The sequence below is a fragment of the Micrasema longulum genome, unplaced genomic scaffold (assembly GCF_059751315.1).
Source record: "Micrasema longulum isolate JH-2025_06_02 unplaced genomic scaffold, ASM5975131v1 h1tg001080l, whole genome shotgun sequence".
Lineage (NCBI taxonomy): Eukaryota > Metazoa > Arthropoda > Insecta > Trichoptera > Brachycentridae > Micrasema > Micrasema longulum.
In genome coordinates this window covers 34,994-59,479 of record NW_028278268.1, presented here as the reverse complement: position 1 = coordinate 59,479, position 24,486 = coordinate 34,994, and the positions used below count along the sequence as shown (strand labels likewise).

The following is a 24,486-nucleotide window of genomic DNA, read 5'->3' as shown; positions in this document are numbered from 1 at the left end:
GTGAGAATGTCTGTTTGAAGATTATAAAAATACAACTTCATCATTCAAATAAATAAGAAAGATAAATATGTCATTTGCCTACCATGCAAGAGGTCTCAGGTTCGATTCCCGACATGGTTGACAAGAAATATTTATTTAAAAAGATGTTACACAGTGTGTAAAGTGGCCACTTAAACCAGCCATTGACAGATCATAAGCCCTGTAGATGCCTAGACTTCTATATTACCTTCTCTTAAATGTTCTTCATCTCTGTTGTAATATGTTGTTTAGGTTATGTTAAGTTTTTGTTATTTTTATCATGTGTTTTGTAACATAAGTAACATAGATGTATATAAATATGTTGTTTTTAAAACTGTCTAAATATTTGATAATTATCTTCGTTTTTTTAAGTTAGTTCTTTTTGTTTATTCTCAAATGTAATTTTAAAAAAAGTATATTGTTAAGTTTCCTCGGCACGGGAAACCCCAGTGAGGACACATTATTTTTATTATTAATTATAGTTTGTAAGCAAAAAATATGAATAAATAAAATAAAATAAATATCAAGTCTTGTATTCTGGGTCGATTTGTGTTACACAACCACAAAATAGTTAATTTTTGTCAGTATAAACCAGATTTTAGCTCCCGAAGAGTCAGGTATATTCATTTATATTGCAATACTTCAATTCTTAGAGTGGTCACATTTGAGTAACCTTGGAATAGTTCTCGGTACCTTTGTACGAAGTGTTATTAATATTGGTCTAATGGTTTTTAAGTAGGTAGCAAAGGTCAAAATCGGCGCACTTTCAGATTACTTCGGTGGCAGTGTGGCGAGTCGGTAAATTCATCACGAACTGAGGAAAATCTAAGGAAGATTCGCGGGCCAGACAATTATTTTGATTAATGAGTATTTTCAGATTGTTTTTCTGCCTGTCACTTCCGCTGATACCTCTCGATAATGTGCGAAAAAGACAATTGTACTTCTCGAGTTTTGGCCGCGGTTTCAAAAATTGGCCGGAACTTTGGCACAAAAAAGCTTTTTTCCATTAGCCATAATTTGTGAGTATATTGGAATATTTTTTAATTTCAGCAAATATTCGATAAGTTTTTGTTTGTTTTTGGACCACAACAAGCCAGGATGCCCAATTACAGAAATACATTACAGCACAGAACACACAGGCTTGAGAAAAATCACATTGATGATTTTTTGTGATCTCACAAGGAATCGAACCCGGAACATTCCATCTGTGATTCAAGTGTCTTGACCACTACACCGTGGAGGCTGCCATAAGAAACAATGAAAAACTAAACTGATTTTTTGATTTGATGAGAACAGTTAATAGTTCTAAGATCAACCATATTTAATTTCTGTAATTCTTTCAAAGCTAGTAATTTAAGTTCCTATGGCGTACATTGAAGAGCTATCTCATATAAGTTAATTTTGGAGTACGGTATAATCAGATGGGGTGGTGCGAGTGACACAGTTTTAAATGGTGGATTTGTACCTCAAAAATTCATGATTAAAATACAACTTAAAGTCCCGATACAGACATTTACGGAAGAAATATTCCATAAATCACAACTTATGACATTAAAGCAACTCTTAAACAATACTCGCTTACATATTTAAAAACTATTCTTACTCTAACGAAAGAAATAACCCCAACAATATAGCACATACAAAGAATATAACCACTAAATTCTCAACACAAAAATAACTTAAACAAATACCAACTGCTACCACTTTAGGACAAAAGGATTTTGAGTATTATACAATTAAAATCTATAACCTACTTTTACTGTCCATTCAAACAATTAGTAAAAAGAAAATGTTCAAAAAGGCTAGAGAAAATGGATAGTGGAGGGGGGTAGAAGTAAAATGGATTAACTTATGCGCCCAAACCAATAGTGAAGCACTTGCTCCACAAACGTATGGTTTATATTATGTTTTTGTTTTTTTATTGTGCGTTTTATAATATATGTCAACAGAAATGAAATATAAACACAAATACGTAGTGTTTAAAACTTTCTGAATATTTTTTTATTCTTTTTTTTTTCTTCTTGGCATATTTTCACACGTAAATTTAAAAAAAAAAGTAGATTGTAAGGTGTCCTCGGCACGGGTAACCCCAGTGATGTCACATTATTAATTATCAGTAATAACTGCAATAGCTTATAATGTGAAAAAAAATTGTATTTATAAAAAATAAATTTGATAGGATATTAATAGCAATCATAAAAATCTCCGTTGAAGCAGTTACTGAGATATTTTCAAAAAACTTTGAAAAAAGAATTGTGAAATTTTTAATTACCAACTAACTCAACGGAAAATGATAAGTTTGCGGTGTCAAGAAGTATAATTAAAATCTGTTTTTGTAAGATTTAGAGACGGTTTTAAATTACGCTATTATTTAGATAAGTAGGTTTATATACGGAGTTTATCATTAATAACTAATCTGCCGTTTTTGGTGGAGATTTCTAAGGTTGCATGTAATACCCTCATGTATAACATGAAAACGAACCATTAAATTTATGTCTTCTATTTCATTGTATATATTTTTATAATTTATTTATTTTTGTTTTTTTTACAATATACATTAGAGGTAAAACAGAGTTATAAAAAAACAAAGGATAATTACAAAGCAACGAAATACATTTTAACAATAAAAAAGTAAACAAAAATCCCACAAAGGCAAGGTTTGTTTGTGGGTATACAAGAAATGTTTATGAATTTTTTGCTCCTATAATAAATAGACGGTTAAAATATTTTTTGTGTAATATGAGAAAGAGAGTAGAAAATATTCTGCAAAATATTAGAAGGTCCTTTTTTATTTTATTGTTTTTAAAAAAAGAAATAAAAAATATTAACAAAACATAGAACTATTCCTTTTTATTAAAGGCCAAACAAACATATAGAAAAAGAGTTAATCCAGGATAGTGCGTGTTTTTTAAAAGAAGGAAAATTTTGAAAGTTTAGTATCAATGAAATATTATCGATAAAAAAGAATTTTAAAAAATTGGGCCTATAAAATATGCATGTCTGTGCTAGCTTCGTTTTACAATGTGGTATTTCTAGCACACGATTCCTTCTTTGACTTGATCTATTTAAATAACTTGTAAATACATTTTGGTTCTTAAATACATATGTAAAACATTGAAAACAATATATTTGTCTTATTTCCAATAGTTTAGCTTCTTGGAAAAATTGGAAAGAGGGAAAAGTGCAATTTTTGTGAAGCATTGTTTTTAACACTTTGTATCCCGGAGCCGTGTAAACACGTGATTATATAACCATGCGTTGTGTCCCGGTCCCGTGTTTCCACGTGGTTTACCAGCTGTCTAAAAAAGTGCGTTTTATTGACATCTAGTGACTTTTATTAGTACTTTTTCGCTGCTGGTAAACCACGTGAAAACACGGGACCGGGATACACAGCACACTAAAAGGAGTAAGGCCCTGTATATGTGCGAACATGGCAATGCGCAATTTGGCTCTTCATAAAGGCCAATGTTGGCAAAACCATCATTTAAAAATGACTTATTTAATTATTTCAAATAAATCTGAGAAGTTTCAATTGATTTAACCCAGTATTTTCATAATAATGATACTTTTAAGAAACCCTTCACAAAGCATGAAATTTCACAAAAATGGACCGGGCACAGGGTAAATTATATGTGTATTTGGCCAGAGCTCAAAATGTTAAGATACATTTTTGAACAGTTTCTAATTTGATAGTTATTTTAAAGAACTCGTAAGGTTTAACAACAAACGCCTATTTTTTGCGTTTTGATGCAACTTTTAACTTATTTAAATAATTCGGTTTCCCTATTTGTTTTTTGTAGTTGAAAATTATTTGTACCTTGCTTTTGTTAGGTATGTGCAATGTTTTATCGAATATATTTATCTTTAGATTATATTCTGTTGACTTTAACATTTTTCACCGTAGATGACAATAATAAAAATAAAGTACAATCAGAATAAACAAAATATCTCAAAATAACTTAAATATTACATTAACAATAATAAAAAATAAAAATCGTAAAAGTTTGACACATAAAATCATAAAAGTTCAGTTTCCCTATTAGAAATATGCGGGGAAACACGTTTATCAACACGGCATCACTTCTGTCAAACTTTTGACTTTTTTACTTGTACGAGGTGGCATTTACTTTAGTTTTAGTTCTGACATAAATATTGTGAACTTTGCTTCGAGCTGGTGCATAAATCACTTCAGATTACTTACAGGACGACCTTAAAACAAACTAAAATGGCCGGTAAGTCCCACCAACTTAGTAAAATCGACGCGTAGAATTAACGCTGTTCAATAATAATTTTATGTATTTTGGACAAACAACGGTATGGGAATGAACTGAACAGATAATTCGCGCTGTCCTTTATCGTCAAACGAAAGCGTGTCGCTTTTCTTACCTTAGGTTCTGTGATTGTCAAATGTAGTTCTAACAATCTTTTCAATGTGGCTGAATAAATTGAAGTTGTAATTATTATAGAACTTTTATTTATTCAGGGGTAGAGAGCAACGGAGAGGAGGATGCGAACAAATACAATTTATTACCTATGGCAGTTTTGAAAAATTTAATATTTTTTGTAAATAAATCTGTCGTTAAATTTACTGTTATACGTATCCATAATACGTGAACATTATGTTTTTTTATATGTTAGTTGCATTATTCTTTTACCTTGCTTGTTATGTACAAGGTTAAGATATACTTCAAAGCGATAGTTATTTATTTGTTTACTTAAAAAATTGTTTTTTTTTTTTCTTCTTTTAAATTTATATTAAATATACTTTAATGAAAAACTTTATTTCGTTGTTTTATGTAAGGATCGGTAAGATGTTTCGGCTGTGACCTGTTTCAAGAGGAAACCACAGAAAACTCGTCAGAAGAAGGCGGACCGTTGAAATTCGTCAACAGATCTTCCGATCCACTTGAACAGTGTTCGGCATTTGGTGTCCCGCTATCATTGAATCCTTTTATTGCCTTCACTATATCTGTCATGTATAATGTTACCTCTCTTGACAAGTCCCTATGACCAATCACTACATGCACATCGTGTAAATCCTCATTTAGACTTCTGCATCGCGCCTCCAGTTGCATTCTCTGCAGACTAAAAAAGGGGCAATGCATCAATAGATGGGAGACATCTTGTAGAGTAACATCATCGCATGGTCAAGTGCTGATCTCAGATATTTTGAATCTGTGTAAATAGCTCGTACATCCGCCATTTCCTGTCAGAATTTGTGTAAGTTCGTATCCTGAACGCTGCAGTTTCCTGAATTCAAAAGCACGGTAAATAGATGGAAATAACATTTTAGTTACTTTTCCTGTGGGTTCTGCTAAATAGCGTTCATTCCAGAGCTGTAAAGTTCTGCTTCTTATTTTTCTCTTAGCAAAACTCATTGGAAAGTCAGCAAAATCAGGAACTGTTTTTTTAATGTTGCTTCCCGAGCCTTTTCGTCAGCTCTTTCATTGTCAATTATGCAATACCGCAGTGTCCTCGAATCCAGCCAATGTACACATTTTGCGATCGATTTTTTGATATCTGGATATCAGTTCGTATACTCATGACCATTGAGTTCACCGAATTACGATCCGCAATCGCGTGAACACATGATTTACAGTCTGTCAAAATCGTTACATGTTTCCATCTATTAGGCGGTTTATTTAAAACGTAAACTATAGATTCTCTAATAGCGTATATTTCAGCCAGAAATACTGAGCAAAAGTGATCGAGTTTAAACTTCCTGGCAGGCAGTTCTCTTACGCCATCGTAGGGGACAAATGCTGCACCTACTTTGCCATTTAAGAGACTGCCATCAGTGAAGATCCTCAATTCATTCTCTTTCATGTCAGGCAGCGTTTGGTCATTGAATCCATAGTCTATCTGGTATCGCTCCGCAGGATGAGGAAGGGAGAAAAAATTTCCGGTTCCCTGATAAAACCTGTCAGTTGGCAAGTCTTGCAGAGTGAGACTCTTCTTGACCTCATAGGCTTCTGCAAGCTCCTCGATTCTAAGGTCGAGTGGCACGAAGCCGCTGAGAACCTGAGCAGACACCAAGGAGATTGTTCTATAGCCCTTGCAAGACCTGATGGCAATTTGTCTCTGAATGGAGTCCAATTTCTTCCTGTTATATTTTTTATGAACATTATGTGAACTCCCAAGTATTTAAAGCTGTCGACTTTCTCAATCCTCTGTCCATTATTATAGAGAGGCTGATGAGGGTCAGGTCAGGATATATAAAAAAAACACATTAGTATACATAATATCTAAAGAATAATATGTCAAAAAATAAGAGAATCTTGTAACGAAAAACTCCCTCAGAGACGTGAAAAATGTCAATGTCCAAAGTGATATTGTTCAACATAGAGATGGCCCTTCCAACAGGCATAACCATTGGCAAGTTGGTCCTGTATATTGGAATATGAAACAGTCAGGTAATTATCAGGAACATAAAAGCTAATGCTCCGCATAATTTCAGGGTTGTCAATAATACCGCGCAACAATCGAAAGAAGTGCGTAGTTAAATACACATTCCTTCTAGTCTTCAAACTGCTGTAACCGAGCATACCCTGGAGGAACTCAGTGGGATAAAGCCACGGATAATATCCGCACTCCCTCGAGTAGAGAAACCGAAGAAATTTCTTCTGAACCCTCTCCACCATAAGAGAGTACTTCAACTCACACGGTCCCCAAATCATCGAGCCACTCACGAGTCTGCTTCGCACCAACGAGTTATAAAGAATTCTCAGTACTCGTGTACTACCAAAAACCCTGGCAGGACGCAAGACGAATCCTAACATCTTCAATGAACTACTACAAACTGTTTCGATCTGATCATGAAATGTCAGGGAACTCACACAACACAAAAGTGATGCCTAGATCTTGAACCTTCGCAATCCGCATAAGATTCTGGTCATTCATTCTATAGCGGAAGAACATATTCAAAATAATTGTCTTAGACAATTAGATTTCAGAAATAATGTTTCATTCTCAAGTAGGACTGCGTCAGCTAATTTTCGCAAGGTTCAAAATCTCGCAACTCGGCGTACCGTACCATGTTGGATATGAGCTTTCTATACAAAATTGTTAATAACGTAATTGATAGCCCAGAAATTGTCAGAGGCATTTCATATCGAGTCCCTGTCCGTAGAACTCGTCAATCTGTACTCTTCGCCATTCCTAACTCAATGGCTAATTATTTAAAAGATAGCACTCTACGAAGAATACAGATTACCTATAATGACAGTTTTAGTGACATCGACATACTACATTGTAAATACCATATTTTTATCAGATCAGTTAAAGACATTTTTAATTTATCTCCTGCTTGACTTTTAACTTTTAATTTGATTCTTAATTTTGTCTTTCAATTTTAACTTTTTAATTTTAATTCTTAATTTTAACTTTTACTTTTAATTTTAATCATTTGATTTCAACTCTTAATTTATACTTACCTACATCTACTACCGGCATCGAATAATTTATTGTTAGTTGTGATTTTTTTTACAATTAAATTGAAAAGTTCACGGAAGCAGAGAGAGAGGGAGGAAAGTAGAGTAGCTTTACAATGTCTTCTCCTTTTTATGAACTTTTTATGTAATATTTTTATTTTTACTTTTTTTTTTAGAATTAAATTATTTTTCCCCTCTCCTCCTGCATTCATAATAAATTAGTGTGAAATCTGTAATTGGTCTTACTTTTTAAAATTGTTCTTTTGTACCTTGTTTTATATAAAGACTGTATGATTTCATTAATAAATAAATAAATAAAGAATAGCGTTTTGTGGGCCCTGGTGAAAGACATAACTGAGCATTTTGAAAAATTAAATATTATTTTATTTTCCTCATAAAAACAAAACACATCGTGGAATTTATACAATGGTTTTAATATGTCGGTAGAAATATATACATTAAATGTGTCTCAATTACATTATGAGGATAACTTTTATTATAACATTTTATTTTTAATTACTAACAATACTTTTTCAAATTTATATTTATGCTTCAATTTTTATTATTATCGGTATGCTTTCCAATTTATCTTTTTGTTTAATTTCTTTATTACTAATGTTATATTTTATAATGTGTATTTATGCTCCAATTTTTATTATTATCGGTATGCTTTCCAATTTATCTTTTTGTTTAATTTCTTTATTACTAATGTTATATTTTATAATGTGTATTTATGCTCCAATTTTTATTATTATCGGTATGCTTTCCAATTTATCTTTTTGTTTAATTTCTTTATTACTAATGTTATATTTTATAATGTGTATTTATGCTCCAATTTTTATTATTATCGGTATGCTTTCCAATTTATCTTTTTGTTTAATTTCTTTATTACTAATGTTATATTTTATAATGTGTATTTATGCTTCAATTTTTATTATTATCTGTTTACTTTCTAATTTATATTTTTGTTTAATTTCTTTATTGCTAATGTTATATTTTATAATGTGTATTTATGCTTCAATTTTTATTATTATCTGTTTACTTTCTAATTTATATTTTTGTTTAATTTCTTTATTACTAATGTTATATTTTATAATGTGTATTTATGCTTTAATTTTTATTATTATCAATATGTTTTCTAATTTATTTGTTTATTAAATATATACGGCCCAAGCCAATTACAACAGTTACATGAAGAAACATAAATGCAAGAAACTGAACAAAAAGAACAATTAAACTATTTGGCAAAGACAAACAAGGGCAAAACAATAATAGTATTCAATTAATTTTTATTTTATTTATTTTTATTTATTTATTCATTCAAAATTACAAAATTAAACATTTATGAATTTATTAAGGCTTTTTAGGCTATGCCCGTGTCAAGCCACAATAAATAACAATAAAAGTACATAGTAAAATCAATCGATCAAATTATAATGACATAGAATCACAATCTAGAAAAAAAGGTAAATGTAATAAATTATCAAATTCCAAAGAATACAATGCAAAAAAGATATTCAGAAATAATTTTTAAAATATAAATTATACAAATTAAGAATCGCACATAATCAAATATACAAAATAGTGGTATCATTAAAATCAACAAAATAATAGTATAATATAGTAGTATTAAAAAAAAAAAGAACAAAATAAGAGCATGATTTAAATCAACAGAAAAAGAATGTATATATATATATAAGCATAATTGAAATGATAATTGAGTTATGTTTTCTAGAAATTCAGTCAATTATAGTAAGAAATATAAGGAATAGGAGCAATAAATCATATGCCAAATAACAGTACGTACTAAATTAAATTATACAAAAATACATAATAAGAAAAACGTAAAAATTATCAATATATATAAAAAGCAAATAAAAGTAAAAGAGTATGGAAGGAAAGCAGATTTGTAAATTTTTGCTAATTTCGTACTTAAAAAAAATTGACAACCTCACCCCTCATACAATATATTAAAAAAAACGAAAGATCAAAAACTTTGAGCTAAACCATGCCAATCCAACTTCATCCCACACTGTTTAGTCGCGAAGAGATCTACGAAAAGCCGGAAGATCTATCCCAAAAAATTCCAAGTCGTGTGATGAATTGACTAATCTACACATTCTGGACATCGGGGCATAAAAACCAAAGTTGCTCTTAGAAGATTTGACAAATAGTAGATTTTGACTTCTGGTGACACGGTTGGGAACATGAAAAGAAATTGATTGCAACAGAGATGGGACATCACTTAAAGCATTAAGTATTTTGAAAATGCATATAAGGTCCGTCTCAGTTCTGCGTCTCTCCAATGAATACAGATTAAGAGATTGCTCTATTTCAAAATAGGAATAATGACCCCTTTGTAATCCGAGCAACCGTGCCACTTTTTTTAGAAAACGGTGTTGGACAGACTCGATATGGTCAATATGAGTCCTGTAGAATGGAGACCAAATAGGAGAAGCGTATTCTAGATGGGGTCGAACTAGTGAGCAATTATGTCTCATTTCTTTACTATTAATGCATATTTTCTAATTAATTTTTATGATTCAATTTTTATAATTATTACTTGCATGTTTTCTAATTTATATTTATATTCATTTTTTCTAATGTTATTATTATTTTTTGAATTTATTAAGCATCATTTAATGAAATTAAAAATAAATAAAAACACATGTAAAAAATAAGGTCCTTCCTAAACACAGAAATTTCCTAGCTAGTCGGGACCTGAAACAAAGAAACTCTACATTTTAAAACTGTGAGATACATAAATAAATAAATAAATTATATTTACTCTAAGTACTAGTTTTAGTCACAAAAAATTGAGTGTATCTGTTTTATTATCGTACGTGTTAGTGAGGGTGAGTATGTATTTAAGGTGTGTGTATATGTGTGTAGTGTGTAAGTGTGTAAGTATTGTATGTATGCGAGAGTGTGTAGAGAATATAAGTGGACTTATTGAACAATGATTATCAAAAAATATCTGTTTTTTTAAAACCGTAATGAGGAAACCTATCAACCTATCTATTGTTACGCATAATTTGTAAATTAATAAGTGTAAAATGTCAATTTAATTCAATATGTTTTGTTAACAGATAAAAATCCGTACAGCCGTATTCTGAAGACCGTCACCATCAAAGGAAAAGGATACATGTATTTTGACTTACAGCAATTAGGCCCCGCATACAGTAAGTTTCCCTTTTTTATTTATTTATTATAGTCATTAAAATTTGGCTCGATAGAATGACAGTTGTCAGCAAAAGTGACAACATTTGTAGTAACGTCTAAGGAGTGATTTATATTGACGCACGAAAAAGCATTCGTATCTGGCATGGCTTTTTTTTTTAATACAATGCTCGACATATACATCAACATAAATGTATAAAACCAGCTTTAAAACTAAAATAAACCTATATAATTTATTATGTAAATAAAACACGAGTGATACTTTAATCCACAAATTTGGAATATCCAGTGACCGGTTTCATCGCTTTCGTGACATCTTCGAGACTGGTATCTTTATTAAAGAGTTAAATGTATTTATACAAAACAGAGGTAAGGAATTTGTGTATCTGGGAAGCATGTTTTCAAGAGATGGAAGAGTAGAAAAAGATGTTGAAAGAAGAGTGAATGCGGGCAACAAAATGAACGGAGCACTAAGCACAGTAATTTCTAATGAAAATATGTCAATCGAAGCTAAACTGGCAGTGCACAACGGAGTTTTAGTCCCAACACTTATGTATGGAAGTGAAACATGGAACTGGCAGAGGAAGGATGAAAGCCGAGTGAACGCGGTTGAAATGCGATCTCTTAGACGAATGTGTGGGAAATCAATGTATGACAGGGTTACGAATGATGAAATCAGGCGAGAGTGTAAATCTGAGACAAGCATAATTGATAAGATTAAGAAAGGGTCTCTGAGATGGTTTGGTTACGTAGAACGAATGGACGACGAGAGAATGGTAAAACAAGTATATATGGCAAAAATGAACGGCAACGTTAGACGAGGACGACCGAGGAAGACGTGGCATGATCAGATAAACCAAAATCTTAAGTCTGGTCATGTCAAAAGCAGACAGAACCGAAGGGCATGTATGACAAGATGTATGAATGTGGAAGAGGCTAGGATTGTATGCCAGGATAGACGTGTGTGGCGGTCCATTCTCTCTGCCTACCCCTATGGGGAAATGGCGTGATGGTAGTAGTAGTAGTAGAGGTAAGGATAGACAATTCAAAGTTATATGTAAGTAAATTAAATAAAGTTATTTTTATCTTAAGGATCATTATCAACTAATTTTCTTTGGGTTAACTAATGAGTTAATATAATGCTATTTTAATGAGTTTAAGTATTTGATTTCATTTTTAGCGTCCCATCCTTCGTGAGTGTGGTTTTATAAATAATGATTTCTGAAAAACAAAGGGTAAAAAGTCATTAGTAAAATTATATTACAATGGGTAAAGTAATGGAGAATGCACGGCACGTGTGTTATCTGTTCATTAAGTCATTCTACGTTGGGTTTATTTTTTAATCTAATAATTTCGAGAATTTCTAATTTGTCAAGTTTATGGCCTTTAGGTGCAATATGAATTATTTTTACATTATTTTTTAATTCAAAGGAATGTTTATTTTCTATTAAATGATTGGCAAAATTTGAATTATCTTTATTATGGTCGAATATGGTCTGTTAAATAATATATATATTTTTTTAAATAATAAGATCAATCAAAAACTATAACAGATAGGAGCTAGATTACAAGACGTCTTGCAGCTACAGAGCGCATAGACAGTTAGAAATTAAGCCCCCATTTACACATTTCAAAAATTGACAAATAAGTTTATTGTATTAATGATGTATAAGCGTATAGACGATTGGAATTCTAGACCCCATTTACAAAATGTAGGTATTTTAAAGTTGATATATGAAAGCTTGATAACTAATCATCGTGCAGCTACAGAGCCCATGGACGAGTGGAATTCTAGCAAAGTTAAAATGATATCAATACATTTACAAAAAATAGAGTATAGTAGTAAATTTATCAAATGTTCATGCCAAGAAGTAAGCAATAAAAAACTAAATAAACAAAACACTGTTTCAACTCCATGGATAACAAAAGGAGATAGATGTCCGAAGAGAAGCTTTTGTAGATAGTAGGTAGATACCGTCGCCATGTGATCAATTTCTGGAAACGCACGTGTGTAGACTGGGGGATTATGCCTATTGTTCCAACGACTCGGTGTCCATTTTGGTCCGTATTATTTCGTCTTATGAGACGCAACATTCCTGTTCAATTCACTTTTGTACATGAATATTACACAAACGCGCGTATGAGCGGTTTGATTGATCATTTTGTACGTTATTGGAAGGCAGATATTTGAAATATGATGTATTTATCAATAAATGTCGGTTCACTTTTAGTAGCACTGTTGTAATTTATTAATTATGGATGTAGTGATCCAAATAGCAAAATTTAGGTACTTTCGCGTCAAAAGCTGATGCATTAAACGGTTTAAACGGATTCTAAAACATTTACGTTTGTAAGTGGAGATTCTTGATGGAAGTTCATTGTAATTTATTATATAACTAAAACACGAGTGATACTTTAATCCACAAATTTGGAATATCCAGTGACCGGTTTCATCGCTTTCGCGACATCTTCGAGACTGGTATCTTTATTAAAGAGTTAAATGTATTTATACAGAACAGAGGTAAGGATACATAATTCAAAGTTATATGTAAGGGAATTAAATAAAGTTATTTTTATCTTAAGGATCATTATCAACAAATTTTCTATGGGTTAATTAATGAATTGATATAATGCTATTTTAATGAGTTTAAGTATTTTATTTTATTTTTGGACGAAGGATGAGACACCAAAAATAAAATAAAATACTTAAACTCATTAAAATAGCATTATATCAACTCATTAGTTAACCCATAGAAAATTTGTGGATAATGATCCTTAAGATAAAAATAACTTTATTTAATTCCCTTACATATAACTTTGAATTATGTATCCTTACCTCTGTTCTGTATAAATACATTTAACTCCTTAATAAAGATACCAGTCTCGAAGATGTCGCGAAAGCGATGAAACCGGTCACTGGATATTCCAAATTTGTGGATTAAAGTATCACTCGTGTTTTATTTACATAATAAATTAAATGGATTCATATAAAATTTTATGATTTGAAGGTTACAGGCGCACTATTTTTTGAAAGTTTCCATTGTCCACTATTTGTCACATATTTTGTTAAGAATAAAGTATAAAACAATGCTATTAAATAAAAAGTCTTCCTTTTTTCCACTGTTTGTCTAAAACATGACTACACTTCTACACACTAACGACTTATAAACATTAACTCATTGTTTTCTAACATATAACAACTTATTTTCAAATTTGTTATAAGATTATAATCTACGGTTGGAGAGGAACTATAATTCACGCCCAGCCCGTACGGTGGCTGAGTGCGAATCTTTATAACTGTTTCTATACAAAAAATAACATGCAAAAAAATATCATTTAAAATACATGAGAAAATAACTTAACAAAAAAATAATTCCGAGTTCCCATCAGGTCGGCTGCCGTACAGCATCAGGGTACTCCTGGAGTCCTGCGTCAGAAACTGCGACGGCTTCCAGGTCCTGGAAAGGGACGTGCAGAGCGTTCTGGATTGGGGCAAGTCCGATGCCGCCGTGGAGATCGCCTTCAAGCCGGCTCGCGTGCTGCTCCAGGTAATTGCCGATTGTATTTCTTGAAACACTCTTCGGCATTTTAGTTTATGGTTTTCTCCGTACATTTAATCACTTTTATAATGTTACAATATATTACTTGAAAAATTCAACAAATTTATTTTAATTTCCAACCTTTTGACATTCGTGTCAAGTTATTTATATTATTCATAGAATTAAGAATAGTCCAGAAGGAGCGTAGAATCATATTTGAATACATCGGACTGTGTCCAATAATTCTCCCACTTGTTCGCCGCGCGCATACTTGAAGTCTCCGAGTAATATTGCCAGATCGCGAAGAATATAACCATAACACAAATGTAAGGTAAAAAAAAAAATAATTTGTTAATTTTTCTAAAATTTTATTGTGCACTCGGAAACATTGATTGACACAGCAGAGTAGATAAGTAAACGGTCATTTAATAAGAGTAATTGAATTTATGAACTTTGAACTTAAAATATAAAACAAATTTTATTTTACATAAAACTGATATTTTTATATCATGTTAAATAATATTTTATGTTTTAAAGATAATGTTGGCCAAATGTCCACCACGGCGTTGTTTAATCCGATGTCCAATTTTCATTAGTTCTCTCATTAAATGAGCAAAGTAGGGTAAAAAAATTTACTACCCTGGCAGCACTAACGAAATTTCCATTTTGTTTCTTCGACAATCTGACAGATGGAAAAATAATTCAATTTTTATGTACTGCATTTGTGACAAACACATTCATTTGATAATTACACATGAAATGTGATTGCATCCTGTTTCTTTAAGATCCTAGCAGTATTTCTACACTTTAAAAGGACACAACACGACATGGTTAAATTCGAATCAGGAGTTGCGTACTGAGCGACGTCTACAAAGAAACTAATGGGTCAAAACGTAAACCTACTCATTTATGAGTAGTTGAGTCGCCTTCTGTTTGATGTGCGTATGCGGTTTCTGGAATATTCTTAATTCTATGACATTATTATAAAAAGTTAATTGAACTGTAAATAAACAAAATAATTCTCGTCCCGCAGGATTTTACCGGAGTGCCGGCGGTCGTGGACTTCGCCGCCATGCGCGACGCCGTCCGCGGCCTCGGGGGCGACCCGGACAAGATCAACCCGACGTGCCCCTCCGACCTCGTCATCGACCACTCTGTCCAAGTGGACTTCTCCGGCAAGTTAGTGCATGTTCTGTTTTATTTACTGAAGCGCGTCTCATCGGTGATGAACGAAAGTAGATCAAAAGTGAGGGCACTGACTGCGTAATAAATGTAGACAACGAGTGTCTCGAACAAGTAGAAGAATCCGCGTATCTGGGAAGCATGTCTTCAAGAGATGGAAGAGTAGAAAAGGATGTTGTAAAGAGAGTGAATGCGGGCAACAATAAATGCTAATAAAATCATCTTATCATCTCAATTTTTGAGTTTGTCCAAATGTTCATAGACAATAGAGCTATTAACATATTACAACAGAGATATAGAAATAACATTTTCAGGTGTTGCCTAGTATGTAGGTGAAATAATTCAAATAGATGAATCTCACCCGCATAAATAAAGGTTTCAGCTCTTTAACTTCACAAACATCAACACATGAAAGAATTGAAGGAATATAGATGTTCGATTATGGGCAGAATGGTGAATGTTACACTGTGTGTAAAATGGCCACTTAAATCAGCCAAATACCCTGTAAATGCCTTGACTTCCATATTCCCTTATTTAAGGTATTCTCCATCCCTGTTGTAATTTGTTAATCTTATCATCTTATCGTCATGTTACAAAAATGATCAAGATACGCTGCGATTTTAGTACCAATGCAGTGCCGTATGCATCATTAGGTGTGGAAATTGAATGATGATGAGCACGGTCGAAATGCGAACTCTGACGCATGTGTGGGAAATAAATGTATGACAGGGTTACGAATGATGAAATCAGGCGAGAGTGTAAATCCAAGTCAAGTATGATTTATAAGATTGAGAAAGGGTCCCTAAGATGGTATTTTTTTTTTTTTTACATTATACATAAGAGGTGAAACAGAGTATTAAAAAAATAAAGGATAATTGCATAGCAATGAAATACATATTAATAGTAAACAAAAAATCCCACAAAAGCATAGCCTGTTCGTGGGTATACAAGAAATGTTTATGAATTTTTGCTCCTATAATAATATTATAGTAATTAACACATTGTAGTCGGGCGCTTCGAACAATAGACTCTAGCCTATAGCGGGTGTTTTTCGCGATTAGCGCAAAAATATATCGCTTTCTTAAAATTGACACAATTTCTAAACCAAATAATATTTTCGATCGAAATTCTCAAAGAAATCATATTTGACATTTGATCATCAAAAATAAATAAATTTAGGTAAAAAGTGGTCAATAATTGGTTTTACTTTGCATAATCGGTCGGAACTATCTATGATTTCTTCATTGTTAGAAAAATGCCACGCTTTCCATATCTGCCGAAACCGGTCTCTGGACATCGTTTTAGCAAAATAAGGAGTTTCGGTTGTTGGTTCAGTAGACCAGTACTCGTCCCTTATATCCTTTCGAACTTGTCCCATCAAAATAATCAGCCCCAAAAACTTTTTCATTTCTTTCAAAGTAATATTTTTCCACTTTCCCGATTTTTTATATAATTTGTAATTATGTGAGTTTTGGTGGTAATATCTATTAGATTCGTTTATAAAATATTCAAACAAATCATCACCGATAAATAACTCTATCGCATCACTTACAGTTTGAGGACAATGGACATTTGAATTCAAACCGCGGCGGCCTAAAAACGATTCCAGAACTGGAGGATTATCAAACGATGACCACTCGTCCACATCCTCATCTGAGCTCGTCTCCGAATCAGAATCACTTTCAATAGTGCGACGGTGAAACGTTCTAGGTCTTGGTATTTGTTCATCATCACTCGGTTCTTTGTCTGACAACTCTTCAATGTCATCATTCCATGAACAATTAGATAAATTGTCGGCATACACTTCATCGTCACTATCATTGGCTTGTAAAGACATTTTTGTAGGGGTAACGTCCTATACAATGCTCATATATTCAAATAAGAAAATACCAAACAGTAAACAAAACAGTGCGAGCGGTATGAAAAATAGTCCAATACGTGAAATGACTCAAACTAAACTGGAGATTGAGATCGCATAAAACTCTAGATTTCTGGCGACGCCTTTACAAGTGGCACACTAGCCAATCCGGACAAGGCATCTCAAATAACGTCGACAGACTGTCGCCTAGCACCCCAGGTAGCAAATCACCCTTCAAGGCGTTTTATTTCACGCTGATAACAAACCCGTTTAATGCCGTTTCCCGCCAACAACCGACAGTCGACAAAAACGGCATTTGCCGTGTCCCGCGGTTGACCGACAGTCCGCGAAAAACGGCAAATGCCGTGTCCCGACGACAATGTGTTAAAAAAGAAAATAAAAAATATAAAAAAAACATTAAAATATTCCTAAATCCTCATGGAAAAAAAGAGTTTTTATCTTTGGTTTGAATCCAGGATACTGCGTGTTTTTTAAAAGAAGGAAAATTTTGAAAGTTTGGGATCAATGAAATATTATCAGTAAAAAAAGAATTAAAAATTTTTGGGCCTATAAAATATGCGTGTCTCTGTGCGAGCCTCGTTTTACAATGTGCTATTTCTAACACACGATTCCTTCTTTGACTTGATCTATTTGAATTATTTGTGTATAAATTTTGGTTCTTAAATATGTATTTTAAACATTGGTTTGGTCATGTAGAACGAATGGTAAGACAGGTATATATTTATTTATTTATTTTAAAGAAACAAATAGTCGACAATGAAATAATAACAAGTTTCTAAATAAGAATCACACATATTATTTAATTGTGTTACAACAAAAGGGTGTGTTTATGTGTATTTGTATGAGAGTAAGTGTAGATGTGTGTTTATGTGTATTAGTGTAGGAGTAAGTGTTCAGGTGTGTGTAAGCGTGAGAATCATTAAATAGTATGTGGGATCGTATCGCAGCCAGAAATAATGAGTCTTAATTTATTTTTAAATAAATTAGGGGGCATGTAAAATATATCAATAGATGAAAAAAAACATTAAAGTTAGAGAAAGAACGATAGAGAAAAGAGTGTTGTGCATAGTTAGTGCTACAGACTGGCAGATGGAATAAATACTTATTTCTTGTCACACAGCTAGTTCATCTGGAATGCAGAGTTACCTTAGATATTCCGGAGCAGAGTTGTGCAGTGACTTATACATAAGCCAACAGAGCTTGTATTCCACCCTCTGTGGAAAACGTAGCCAGTGCAATTCCCGAAGTAGTGGAGTGATATGACTGAATTTAGAGATTCCAAAAATAAGTCTCAATGCGGCATTTAATACAGCCTGTAGGCGAGGCATTTTATTCATCGGTAGACCTGCGTAGATACCATTACAATAATCGACTCTAGACACTACAAACGCATTTATTAATTGACGGGCGGCATCAACTGGCAAATTTTTGCGTATGCATTTAATCTGTCTCAGCTGGTAGAAGCATGAACTTATCGTTCTACTAATTTGAGCGTCAAGAGAAAGGTCAGAATTAAGGATGACTCCCAGTAGTTTAACGGTGGGTAAAGCGGTACTCCTCACATCGGGTAGTGCCGTATCCTGGATCAAATTCTGTCGTCTGGCTGAAGCAATCCATAGCTGTAGTGTGATGGTAGTAGTAGAGTAACCCTTCGTACCCCAAATGTAAACGCTTCCTTGCAAATATTAATAAATTGTTTATTACGTTTTCCAGTACCGACGCCCTGCAGAAGAACCAAGAGTTGGAATTTGAAAGGAACAAGGAACGCTTCATGTTTCTCAAGGTATGTCCGTATTTGTCTTGTTACGGGCCTTATTAAATTCCATTTCTTAAGGAGGATATGTGGTGAAGAGCAGTTTGATAAATAGATATCTTGTCAATGCTGCTGGCTTAACGAGCAGACTTAGTTCTGCAGCCTACGCTGTTAAAAGGATCCCACGTCTCACTGATGTAGGAACAGCTAGATTGGTCTATTTCGGGGAGGGAGGGTGAAATTGTCTTTTTGATTTGAATTTATTCATTTGTTGAGTTTTAATTTACTGACGTTTATAAGGGATCGAATGAATCCTGTGTAAGGAATATACTAAACTAAACATAGTTTTATCCAACAACGTTTGATTATGTCCAAATGCTTGCAGACTTGCTGGATTTTCTCCCTAGGGAGTTGCTCATATTTAAGTTTATTTCAACAGAGAGGGAAAACATCCTTGAGAAGTGAATATGGAAGTCTAGGCATTTACAGGGCTTATTACCTGTCATTGGCTGGTTTAAGTGGCCACTTTATTCACTGTGTAACATTCACCATTCTGCCCATGTTTGAACATCCACATTTCCTCAACTCTTCCATCTGTTGACTTTTGTGAAGTAAAAGAGCTGAAACCTTTACCACGTGGGTGAGATTCATCCGGCTGAACCAAATCACCTACTAGGCAACGCCTGAAAACAATTTTCCAATTTTTATACTTCTTTAACCAGGTAGTAATTCAACAATGTTTGATTATGTCCAAAAAAAAAGAAGTATAAAAATTGGAAAATTGTTTTCAGGCGTTGCCTAGTAGGTGATTTGGTTCAGCCGGATGAATCTCACCCACGTGATAAAGGTTTCAGCTCTTTTACTTCACAAAAGTCAACAGATGGAAGAGTTGAGGAAATGTGGATGTTCAAACATGGGCAGAATGGTGAATGTTACACAGTGTGTAAAGTGGCCACTTAAACCAGCCAATGACAGGTCATAAGCCCTGTAAATGCCTAGACTTCCATATTCACTTCTCAAGGATGTTTTCCCCCTCTGTTGAAATAAATTTAAATAGTTTTATTCATTTCAATTAATTTATTTTTAAAATAACATATACATTACAAACTTACTTACATTAAGAGACTCTTGTCAAAGTAGTAGGAGAATCCTGCTCCGGATACATGGAACAGATCAACATCCAGAGCGATGTTGTTCAGCGTAGCGGTAGCCTTTCCAACGGCAGGTTGGTCCTGTGTATCGGAATATGAATAAATCTATGCTGACGCTGTCTTAGGTAATTATCAGAAACATACAACAAACCAATGCTCATCATAATCTTAGGATTGTCGACCATACTGCGCAACAATGGATAAGAATGTGTTGTCAAATACACATTCCTTCTAGTCTCTAAACTGTTGTAGCCGAGCATACCCTGGAGAAACTCGGTCGGGTAGAGCCGAGGATAATACCCGCACTCTCTCATGTGGAGATATCTCTTTTGGGATTTTGTCTTTCGTAAGAAGGTACTTCAGTTCGTGTGGCCCCCAAATCGTCGAGCCACTCTCGAGTCAATGTGTACCCGTGGGTATTTTTGAAAACCCTATCAGTGCACAAAACGAATCCCAACATCTATGCTTTACCACTGATTGTCTCTATGTGATCATGAAATGTCAGGGAGCTCACAAATCTAACCGCAGTTTACCTCTCGCATGCGGGTATATGTGAAATGAATCCTCGGTGACAATAATCTCTTGCAGTGGGGGGCCAGAGCCTTCGCCCGGATGCTGATAGTGCCCCCGGGGTCCGGCATCGTGCACCAGGTGAACCTGGAGCACCTCGGGCGCGTCGTGTTCTGCGAAGGAGAGCTGCTCTACCCGGACTCCGTGGTCGGCACGGACAGCCACACGACCATGGTCAGCGGGCTGGGAGTCCTGGCTTGGGGGGTGGGAGGTGAGACACGATGTTAACAATAAATTTTTCTTTGTGTATTCACTATTAAAAACACAAACTTCAATTCAAAAATAATCGCTTAATATCATTTGAGTGATTTTCTTTGTAAAGATTCGAGAAGAAATGCTATATATACGATTTTACTCGCTCTAGAATTTTCTGAAACTCAGTTAATGGCCAATAGTTATTATTTAACCGATTATATTTGTAGATCTTCTTCTTCTTCTTTTTATGGTTCCTCTCCCCGATGGAGGTTGGAAATCATCATTGCGATTCTTACTTTATTGGCAGCTGCCCTGAAATACTAAATGCCTACTAAATGCACTCTTGTACAAGCATTACTACTACCCATTCTAGATTACGCTGATGTTTCCATGACTGATTTAAGCTGTGAGCGACTCGATAAACTTGAACGACTTCAGAATACATGCATAAGGTACATTTTTGGTCTTAGGAAATATGACCACATTTCTGATTATCGTAGGCAACTGAAATGGCTCAAAATTAGACAACGGAGAGACTATCACTCCCTCTCACTTCTGTTCAATGTACTTCATAGTCCTAACGCTCCTATATACCTGTGTGAAAAATTTCAACGCTTATCAGTTCATTGTTTACCTCTTCGTTCTCATTCTCAAGGCACTCTCTTAATACCCATCCACAATTCCTCTTTCTTCTCTAACTCATATAGTGTCCATGCGGCTCGGCTGTGGAATCATCTCCCATCCACCATCAAAAATGTTACTACATTATCTCTGTTTAAATCACGTCTGAAGAAACATCTCCTTTCTCTTCCTTAATCTCTCCTCCTTTCCTTTTTCCTCTTTCCTCTTTTTTCCTTTTTCCCATTGAGTTATAGTTTCGATTTAAGGTAATTTATAAACAAATACGTTTATTTCTATTTTTATATATCTTTAAATTTTTAATCTTTTTTTTCTATTGAATATGTTCTGTAACTTGAATTATAAAAATAAAACTTTTATTTTATTGTTTGGTTGGAAGAAATTGCCATTTGGCAATAAGCCCGCCAATGTACTAATAACATTATGTACAAAAAGTTAAATAAATAAATAAAAACAAGGACTGAGTGCTGCAATGGTACCAGTCGCGCAAGTTTCAAGCCATGAGATACGCCTTCTACCCGCACTGCGTCTCCCTTCAATCCTTCCCTGTAGAATGACTTGTAAAATGTTATATTTTTCGCCTCTCATCCCATGCCCAAAGTACTCGAGTTTTCTTTTCTTTATAGTCTTCAGTACCTCTTTATCTTTTTCCATCCGTCGGAGAACATCATCGTTTCGGACTCTATCCACCTGGGAGATTTTTGATATCCTCCTTTAGCGCCACATGTCAAAGGCTTCGATCTTTTTTGAAGTGTTTTGGCTGAGCGTCCACGTTTCGACGCCGTAAAAAAGTACCGAGAAGACGCAACATCGAGCAATGCGCATTCGGAGGTCTAAATCAAAGTCTCTCCTGCAAAGAAAGCCACGCATCCTGAAAAAGCAGTCTCGCGCCACCTCTATTCTGACTTTGATCTCTTGCGAGTGATCCCATTTATCGTTCAGCCAGCATCCTAAATATTTATATTGATGAACTTGCAGATACAGGATACAATTTTTAGTTAATGGTATTTATAACTCAAATATGCCAAAAACGTAGGAAACTGGATTTCCTTGTATACCCACGAAATAAGTGTTTTACGTTAGTAACTAACTATCTAACCGACTAGCTAAACAATATTTTGAGTTTGTCCAAATTTTTGTAGACAAGGGCTGGATTCAACTCCCTGGGGAGCTGTTTATATTAACATATTACAACAGAGATGAAGAACATTTAAGAGAAGGTAATATAGAAGTCCAGGCATCTACTGTCAATGGCTGGTTTAAGTGACCACTTTACACACTGTGTAACATTCACCATTCTGCCTATATTTGAGCAATTGAAGTAATATAGATGTTGTTTGTTTACTAAAAATATGTATCAACAATATTTTGAGTTTGTCCAAATTTTTGTAGACAAGGACTTGATTCAACTCCCTGGGGAGCTGTTAACATTAACATATTACAACAGAGATGAAGAACATTTAAGAGAAGGTAATATAGCAGTCTAGGCATCTACAGGGCTTACGACCTGCCAACGGCTGGTTTAAGTGGCCACTTTACACACTGTGTAACATTCACCATTCTGCCTATATCCGAACATCTATATTCCTTCAATTCTTTCATCTGTTGATGTTTGTGAAGTTAAAGAGCTGAATCTCTGTTGTATCTCTGTTGTAACATCTCTGTTGTAATATGTTAATATAAACAGCTCCCCAGGGAGTTGAATCCAGTCCTTGTCTACAAAAATTTGGACAAAGTCAAAATATTGTTGATACATATTTTTAGTAAACAAACAGATATAGTGTATAAACTCAGAACTAATAACAGATTTCCACATAGTATACAAAGTTAGTAGAGAAAATATATTACATATCAAATAAATACATACAATTTATACATATAAAAATGTTATTTTCATGTACTCAATAATCAAAGATTTTTTAAATATTTATTTTAAGATTAAAAAAAAAATATTTTCAGGCGTTGCCTAGTATGTAGGTGAAATAATTCAATTAGATGAATCTCACCCGCATAAATAAAGGTTTCAGCTCTTTAACTTCACAAACATCAACAGATGAAAGAATTGAAGGAATATAGATGTTTAAATATGGGCAGAATGGTGAATGTTACACAGTGTGTAAAGTGGCAACTTAAACCAGCCATTGACAGGTCATAAGCCCTGTAGATGCCTAGACTTCTGTATTACCTTCTCTTAAATGTTCTTCATCCCTGTTGTAATATTTTAATATAAACAGCTCCCCAGGGAGTTGAATCCAGTCCTTTACTACAAAAATTTGGACAAACTCAAAATATTGTTGATAAATTACCTGGTCCATGAAGAAGTATAGAAATTGAAAAAATAATATTTTCAGGCGTTGCCTAGTCTAGTATGTAGGTGAAATAATTCAATTAGATGAATCTCACCCGCATAAATAAAGGTTTCAGCTCTTTAACTTCACAAACATCAACAGATGAAAGAATTGAAGGAATATAGATGTTTAAATATGGGCAGAATGGTGAATGTTACACAGTGTGTAAAGTGGCAACTTAAACCAGCCATTGACAGGTCATAAGCCCTGTAGATGCCTAGACTTCTGTATTACCTTCTCTTAAATGTTCTTCATCCCTGTTGTAATATTTTAATATAAACAGCTCCCCAGGGAGTTGAATCCAGTCCTTTACTACAAAAATTTGGACAAACTCAAAATATTGTTGATACATATTTTTAGTAAACAAACAACATCTATATTACTTCAATTGCTCAAATATAGGCAGAATGGTGAATGTTACACAGTGTGTAAAGTGGTCACTTAAACCAGCCATTGACAGTAGATGCCTGGACTTCTATATTACCTTCTCTTAAATGTTCTTCATCTCTGTTGTAATATGTTAATATAAACAGCTCCCCAGGGAGTTGAATCCAGTCCTTGTCTACAAAAATTTGGATAAACTCAAAATATTGTTGATAAGC

The 24,486-nt window shown here is 33.7% G+C and overlaps 1 protein-coding gene across 1 annotated transcript in view; it reads left to right on the top strand.

Annotated features, from left to right (window-relative positions):
- Nucleotides 1–3,678: 3,678 nt before the first annotated feature.
- LOC148277117 (cytoplasmic aconitate hydratase-like) overlaps nt 3,679–24,486 on the top strand; it is a gene marked incomplete at its 3' end in the record, with an annotated part of 55,795 nt that continues 34,987 nt past the window's right edge. Inside the window, exons 1-6 of the mRNA XM_088233256.1 lie at nt 3,679–4,250; nt 10,538–10,630; nt 14,019–14,176; nt 15,201–15,346; nt 18,942–19,011; nt 20,721–20,913. Of these exons, the coding sequence (XP_088089382.1) occupies nt 4,244–4,250; nt 10,538–10,630; nt 14,019–14,176; nt 15,201–15,346; nt 18,942–19,011; nt 20,721–20,913 (667 nt within the window). The remainder of the gene's footprint in view (nt 4,251–10,537; nt 10,631–14,018; nt 14,177–15,200; nt 15,347–18,941; nt 19,012–20,720; nt 20,914–24,486) is intronic.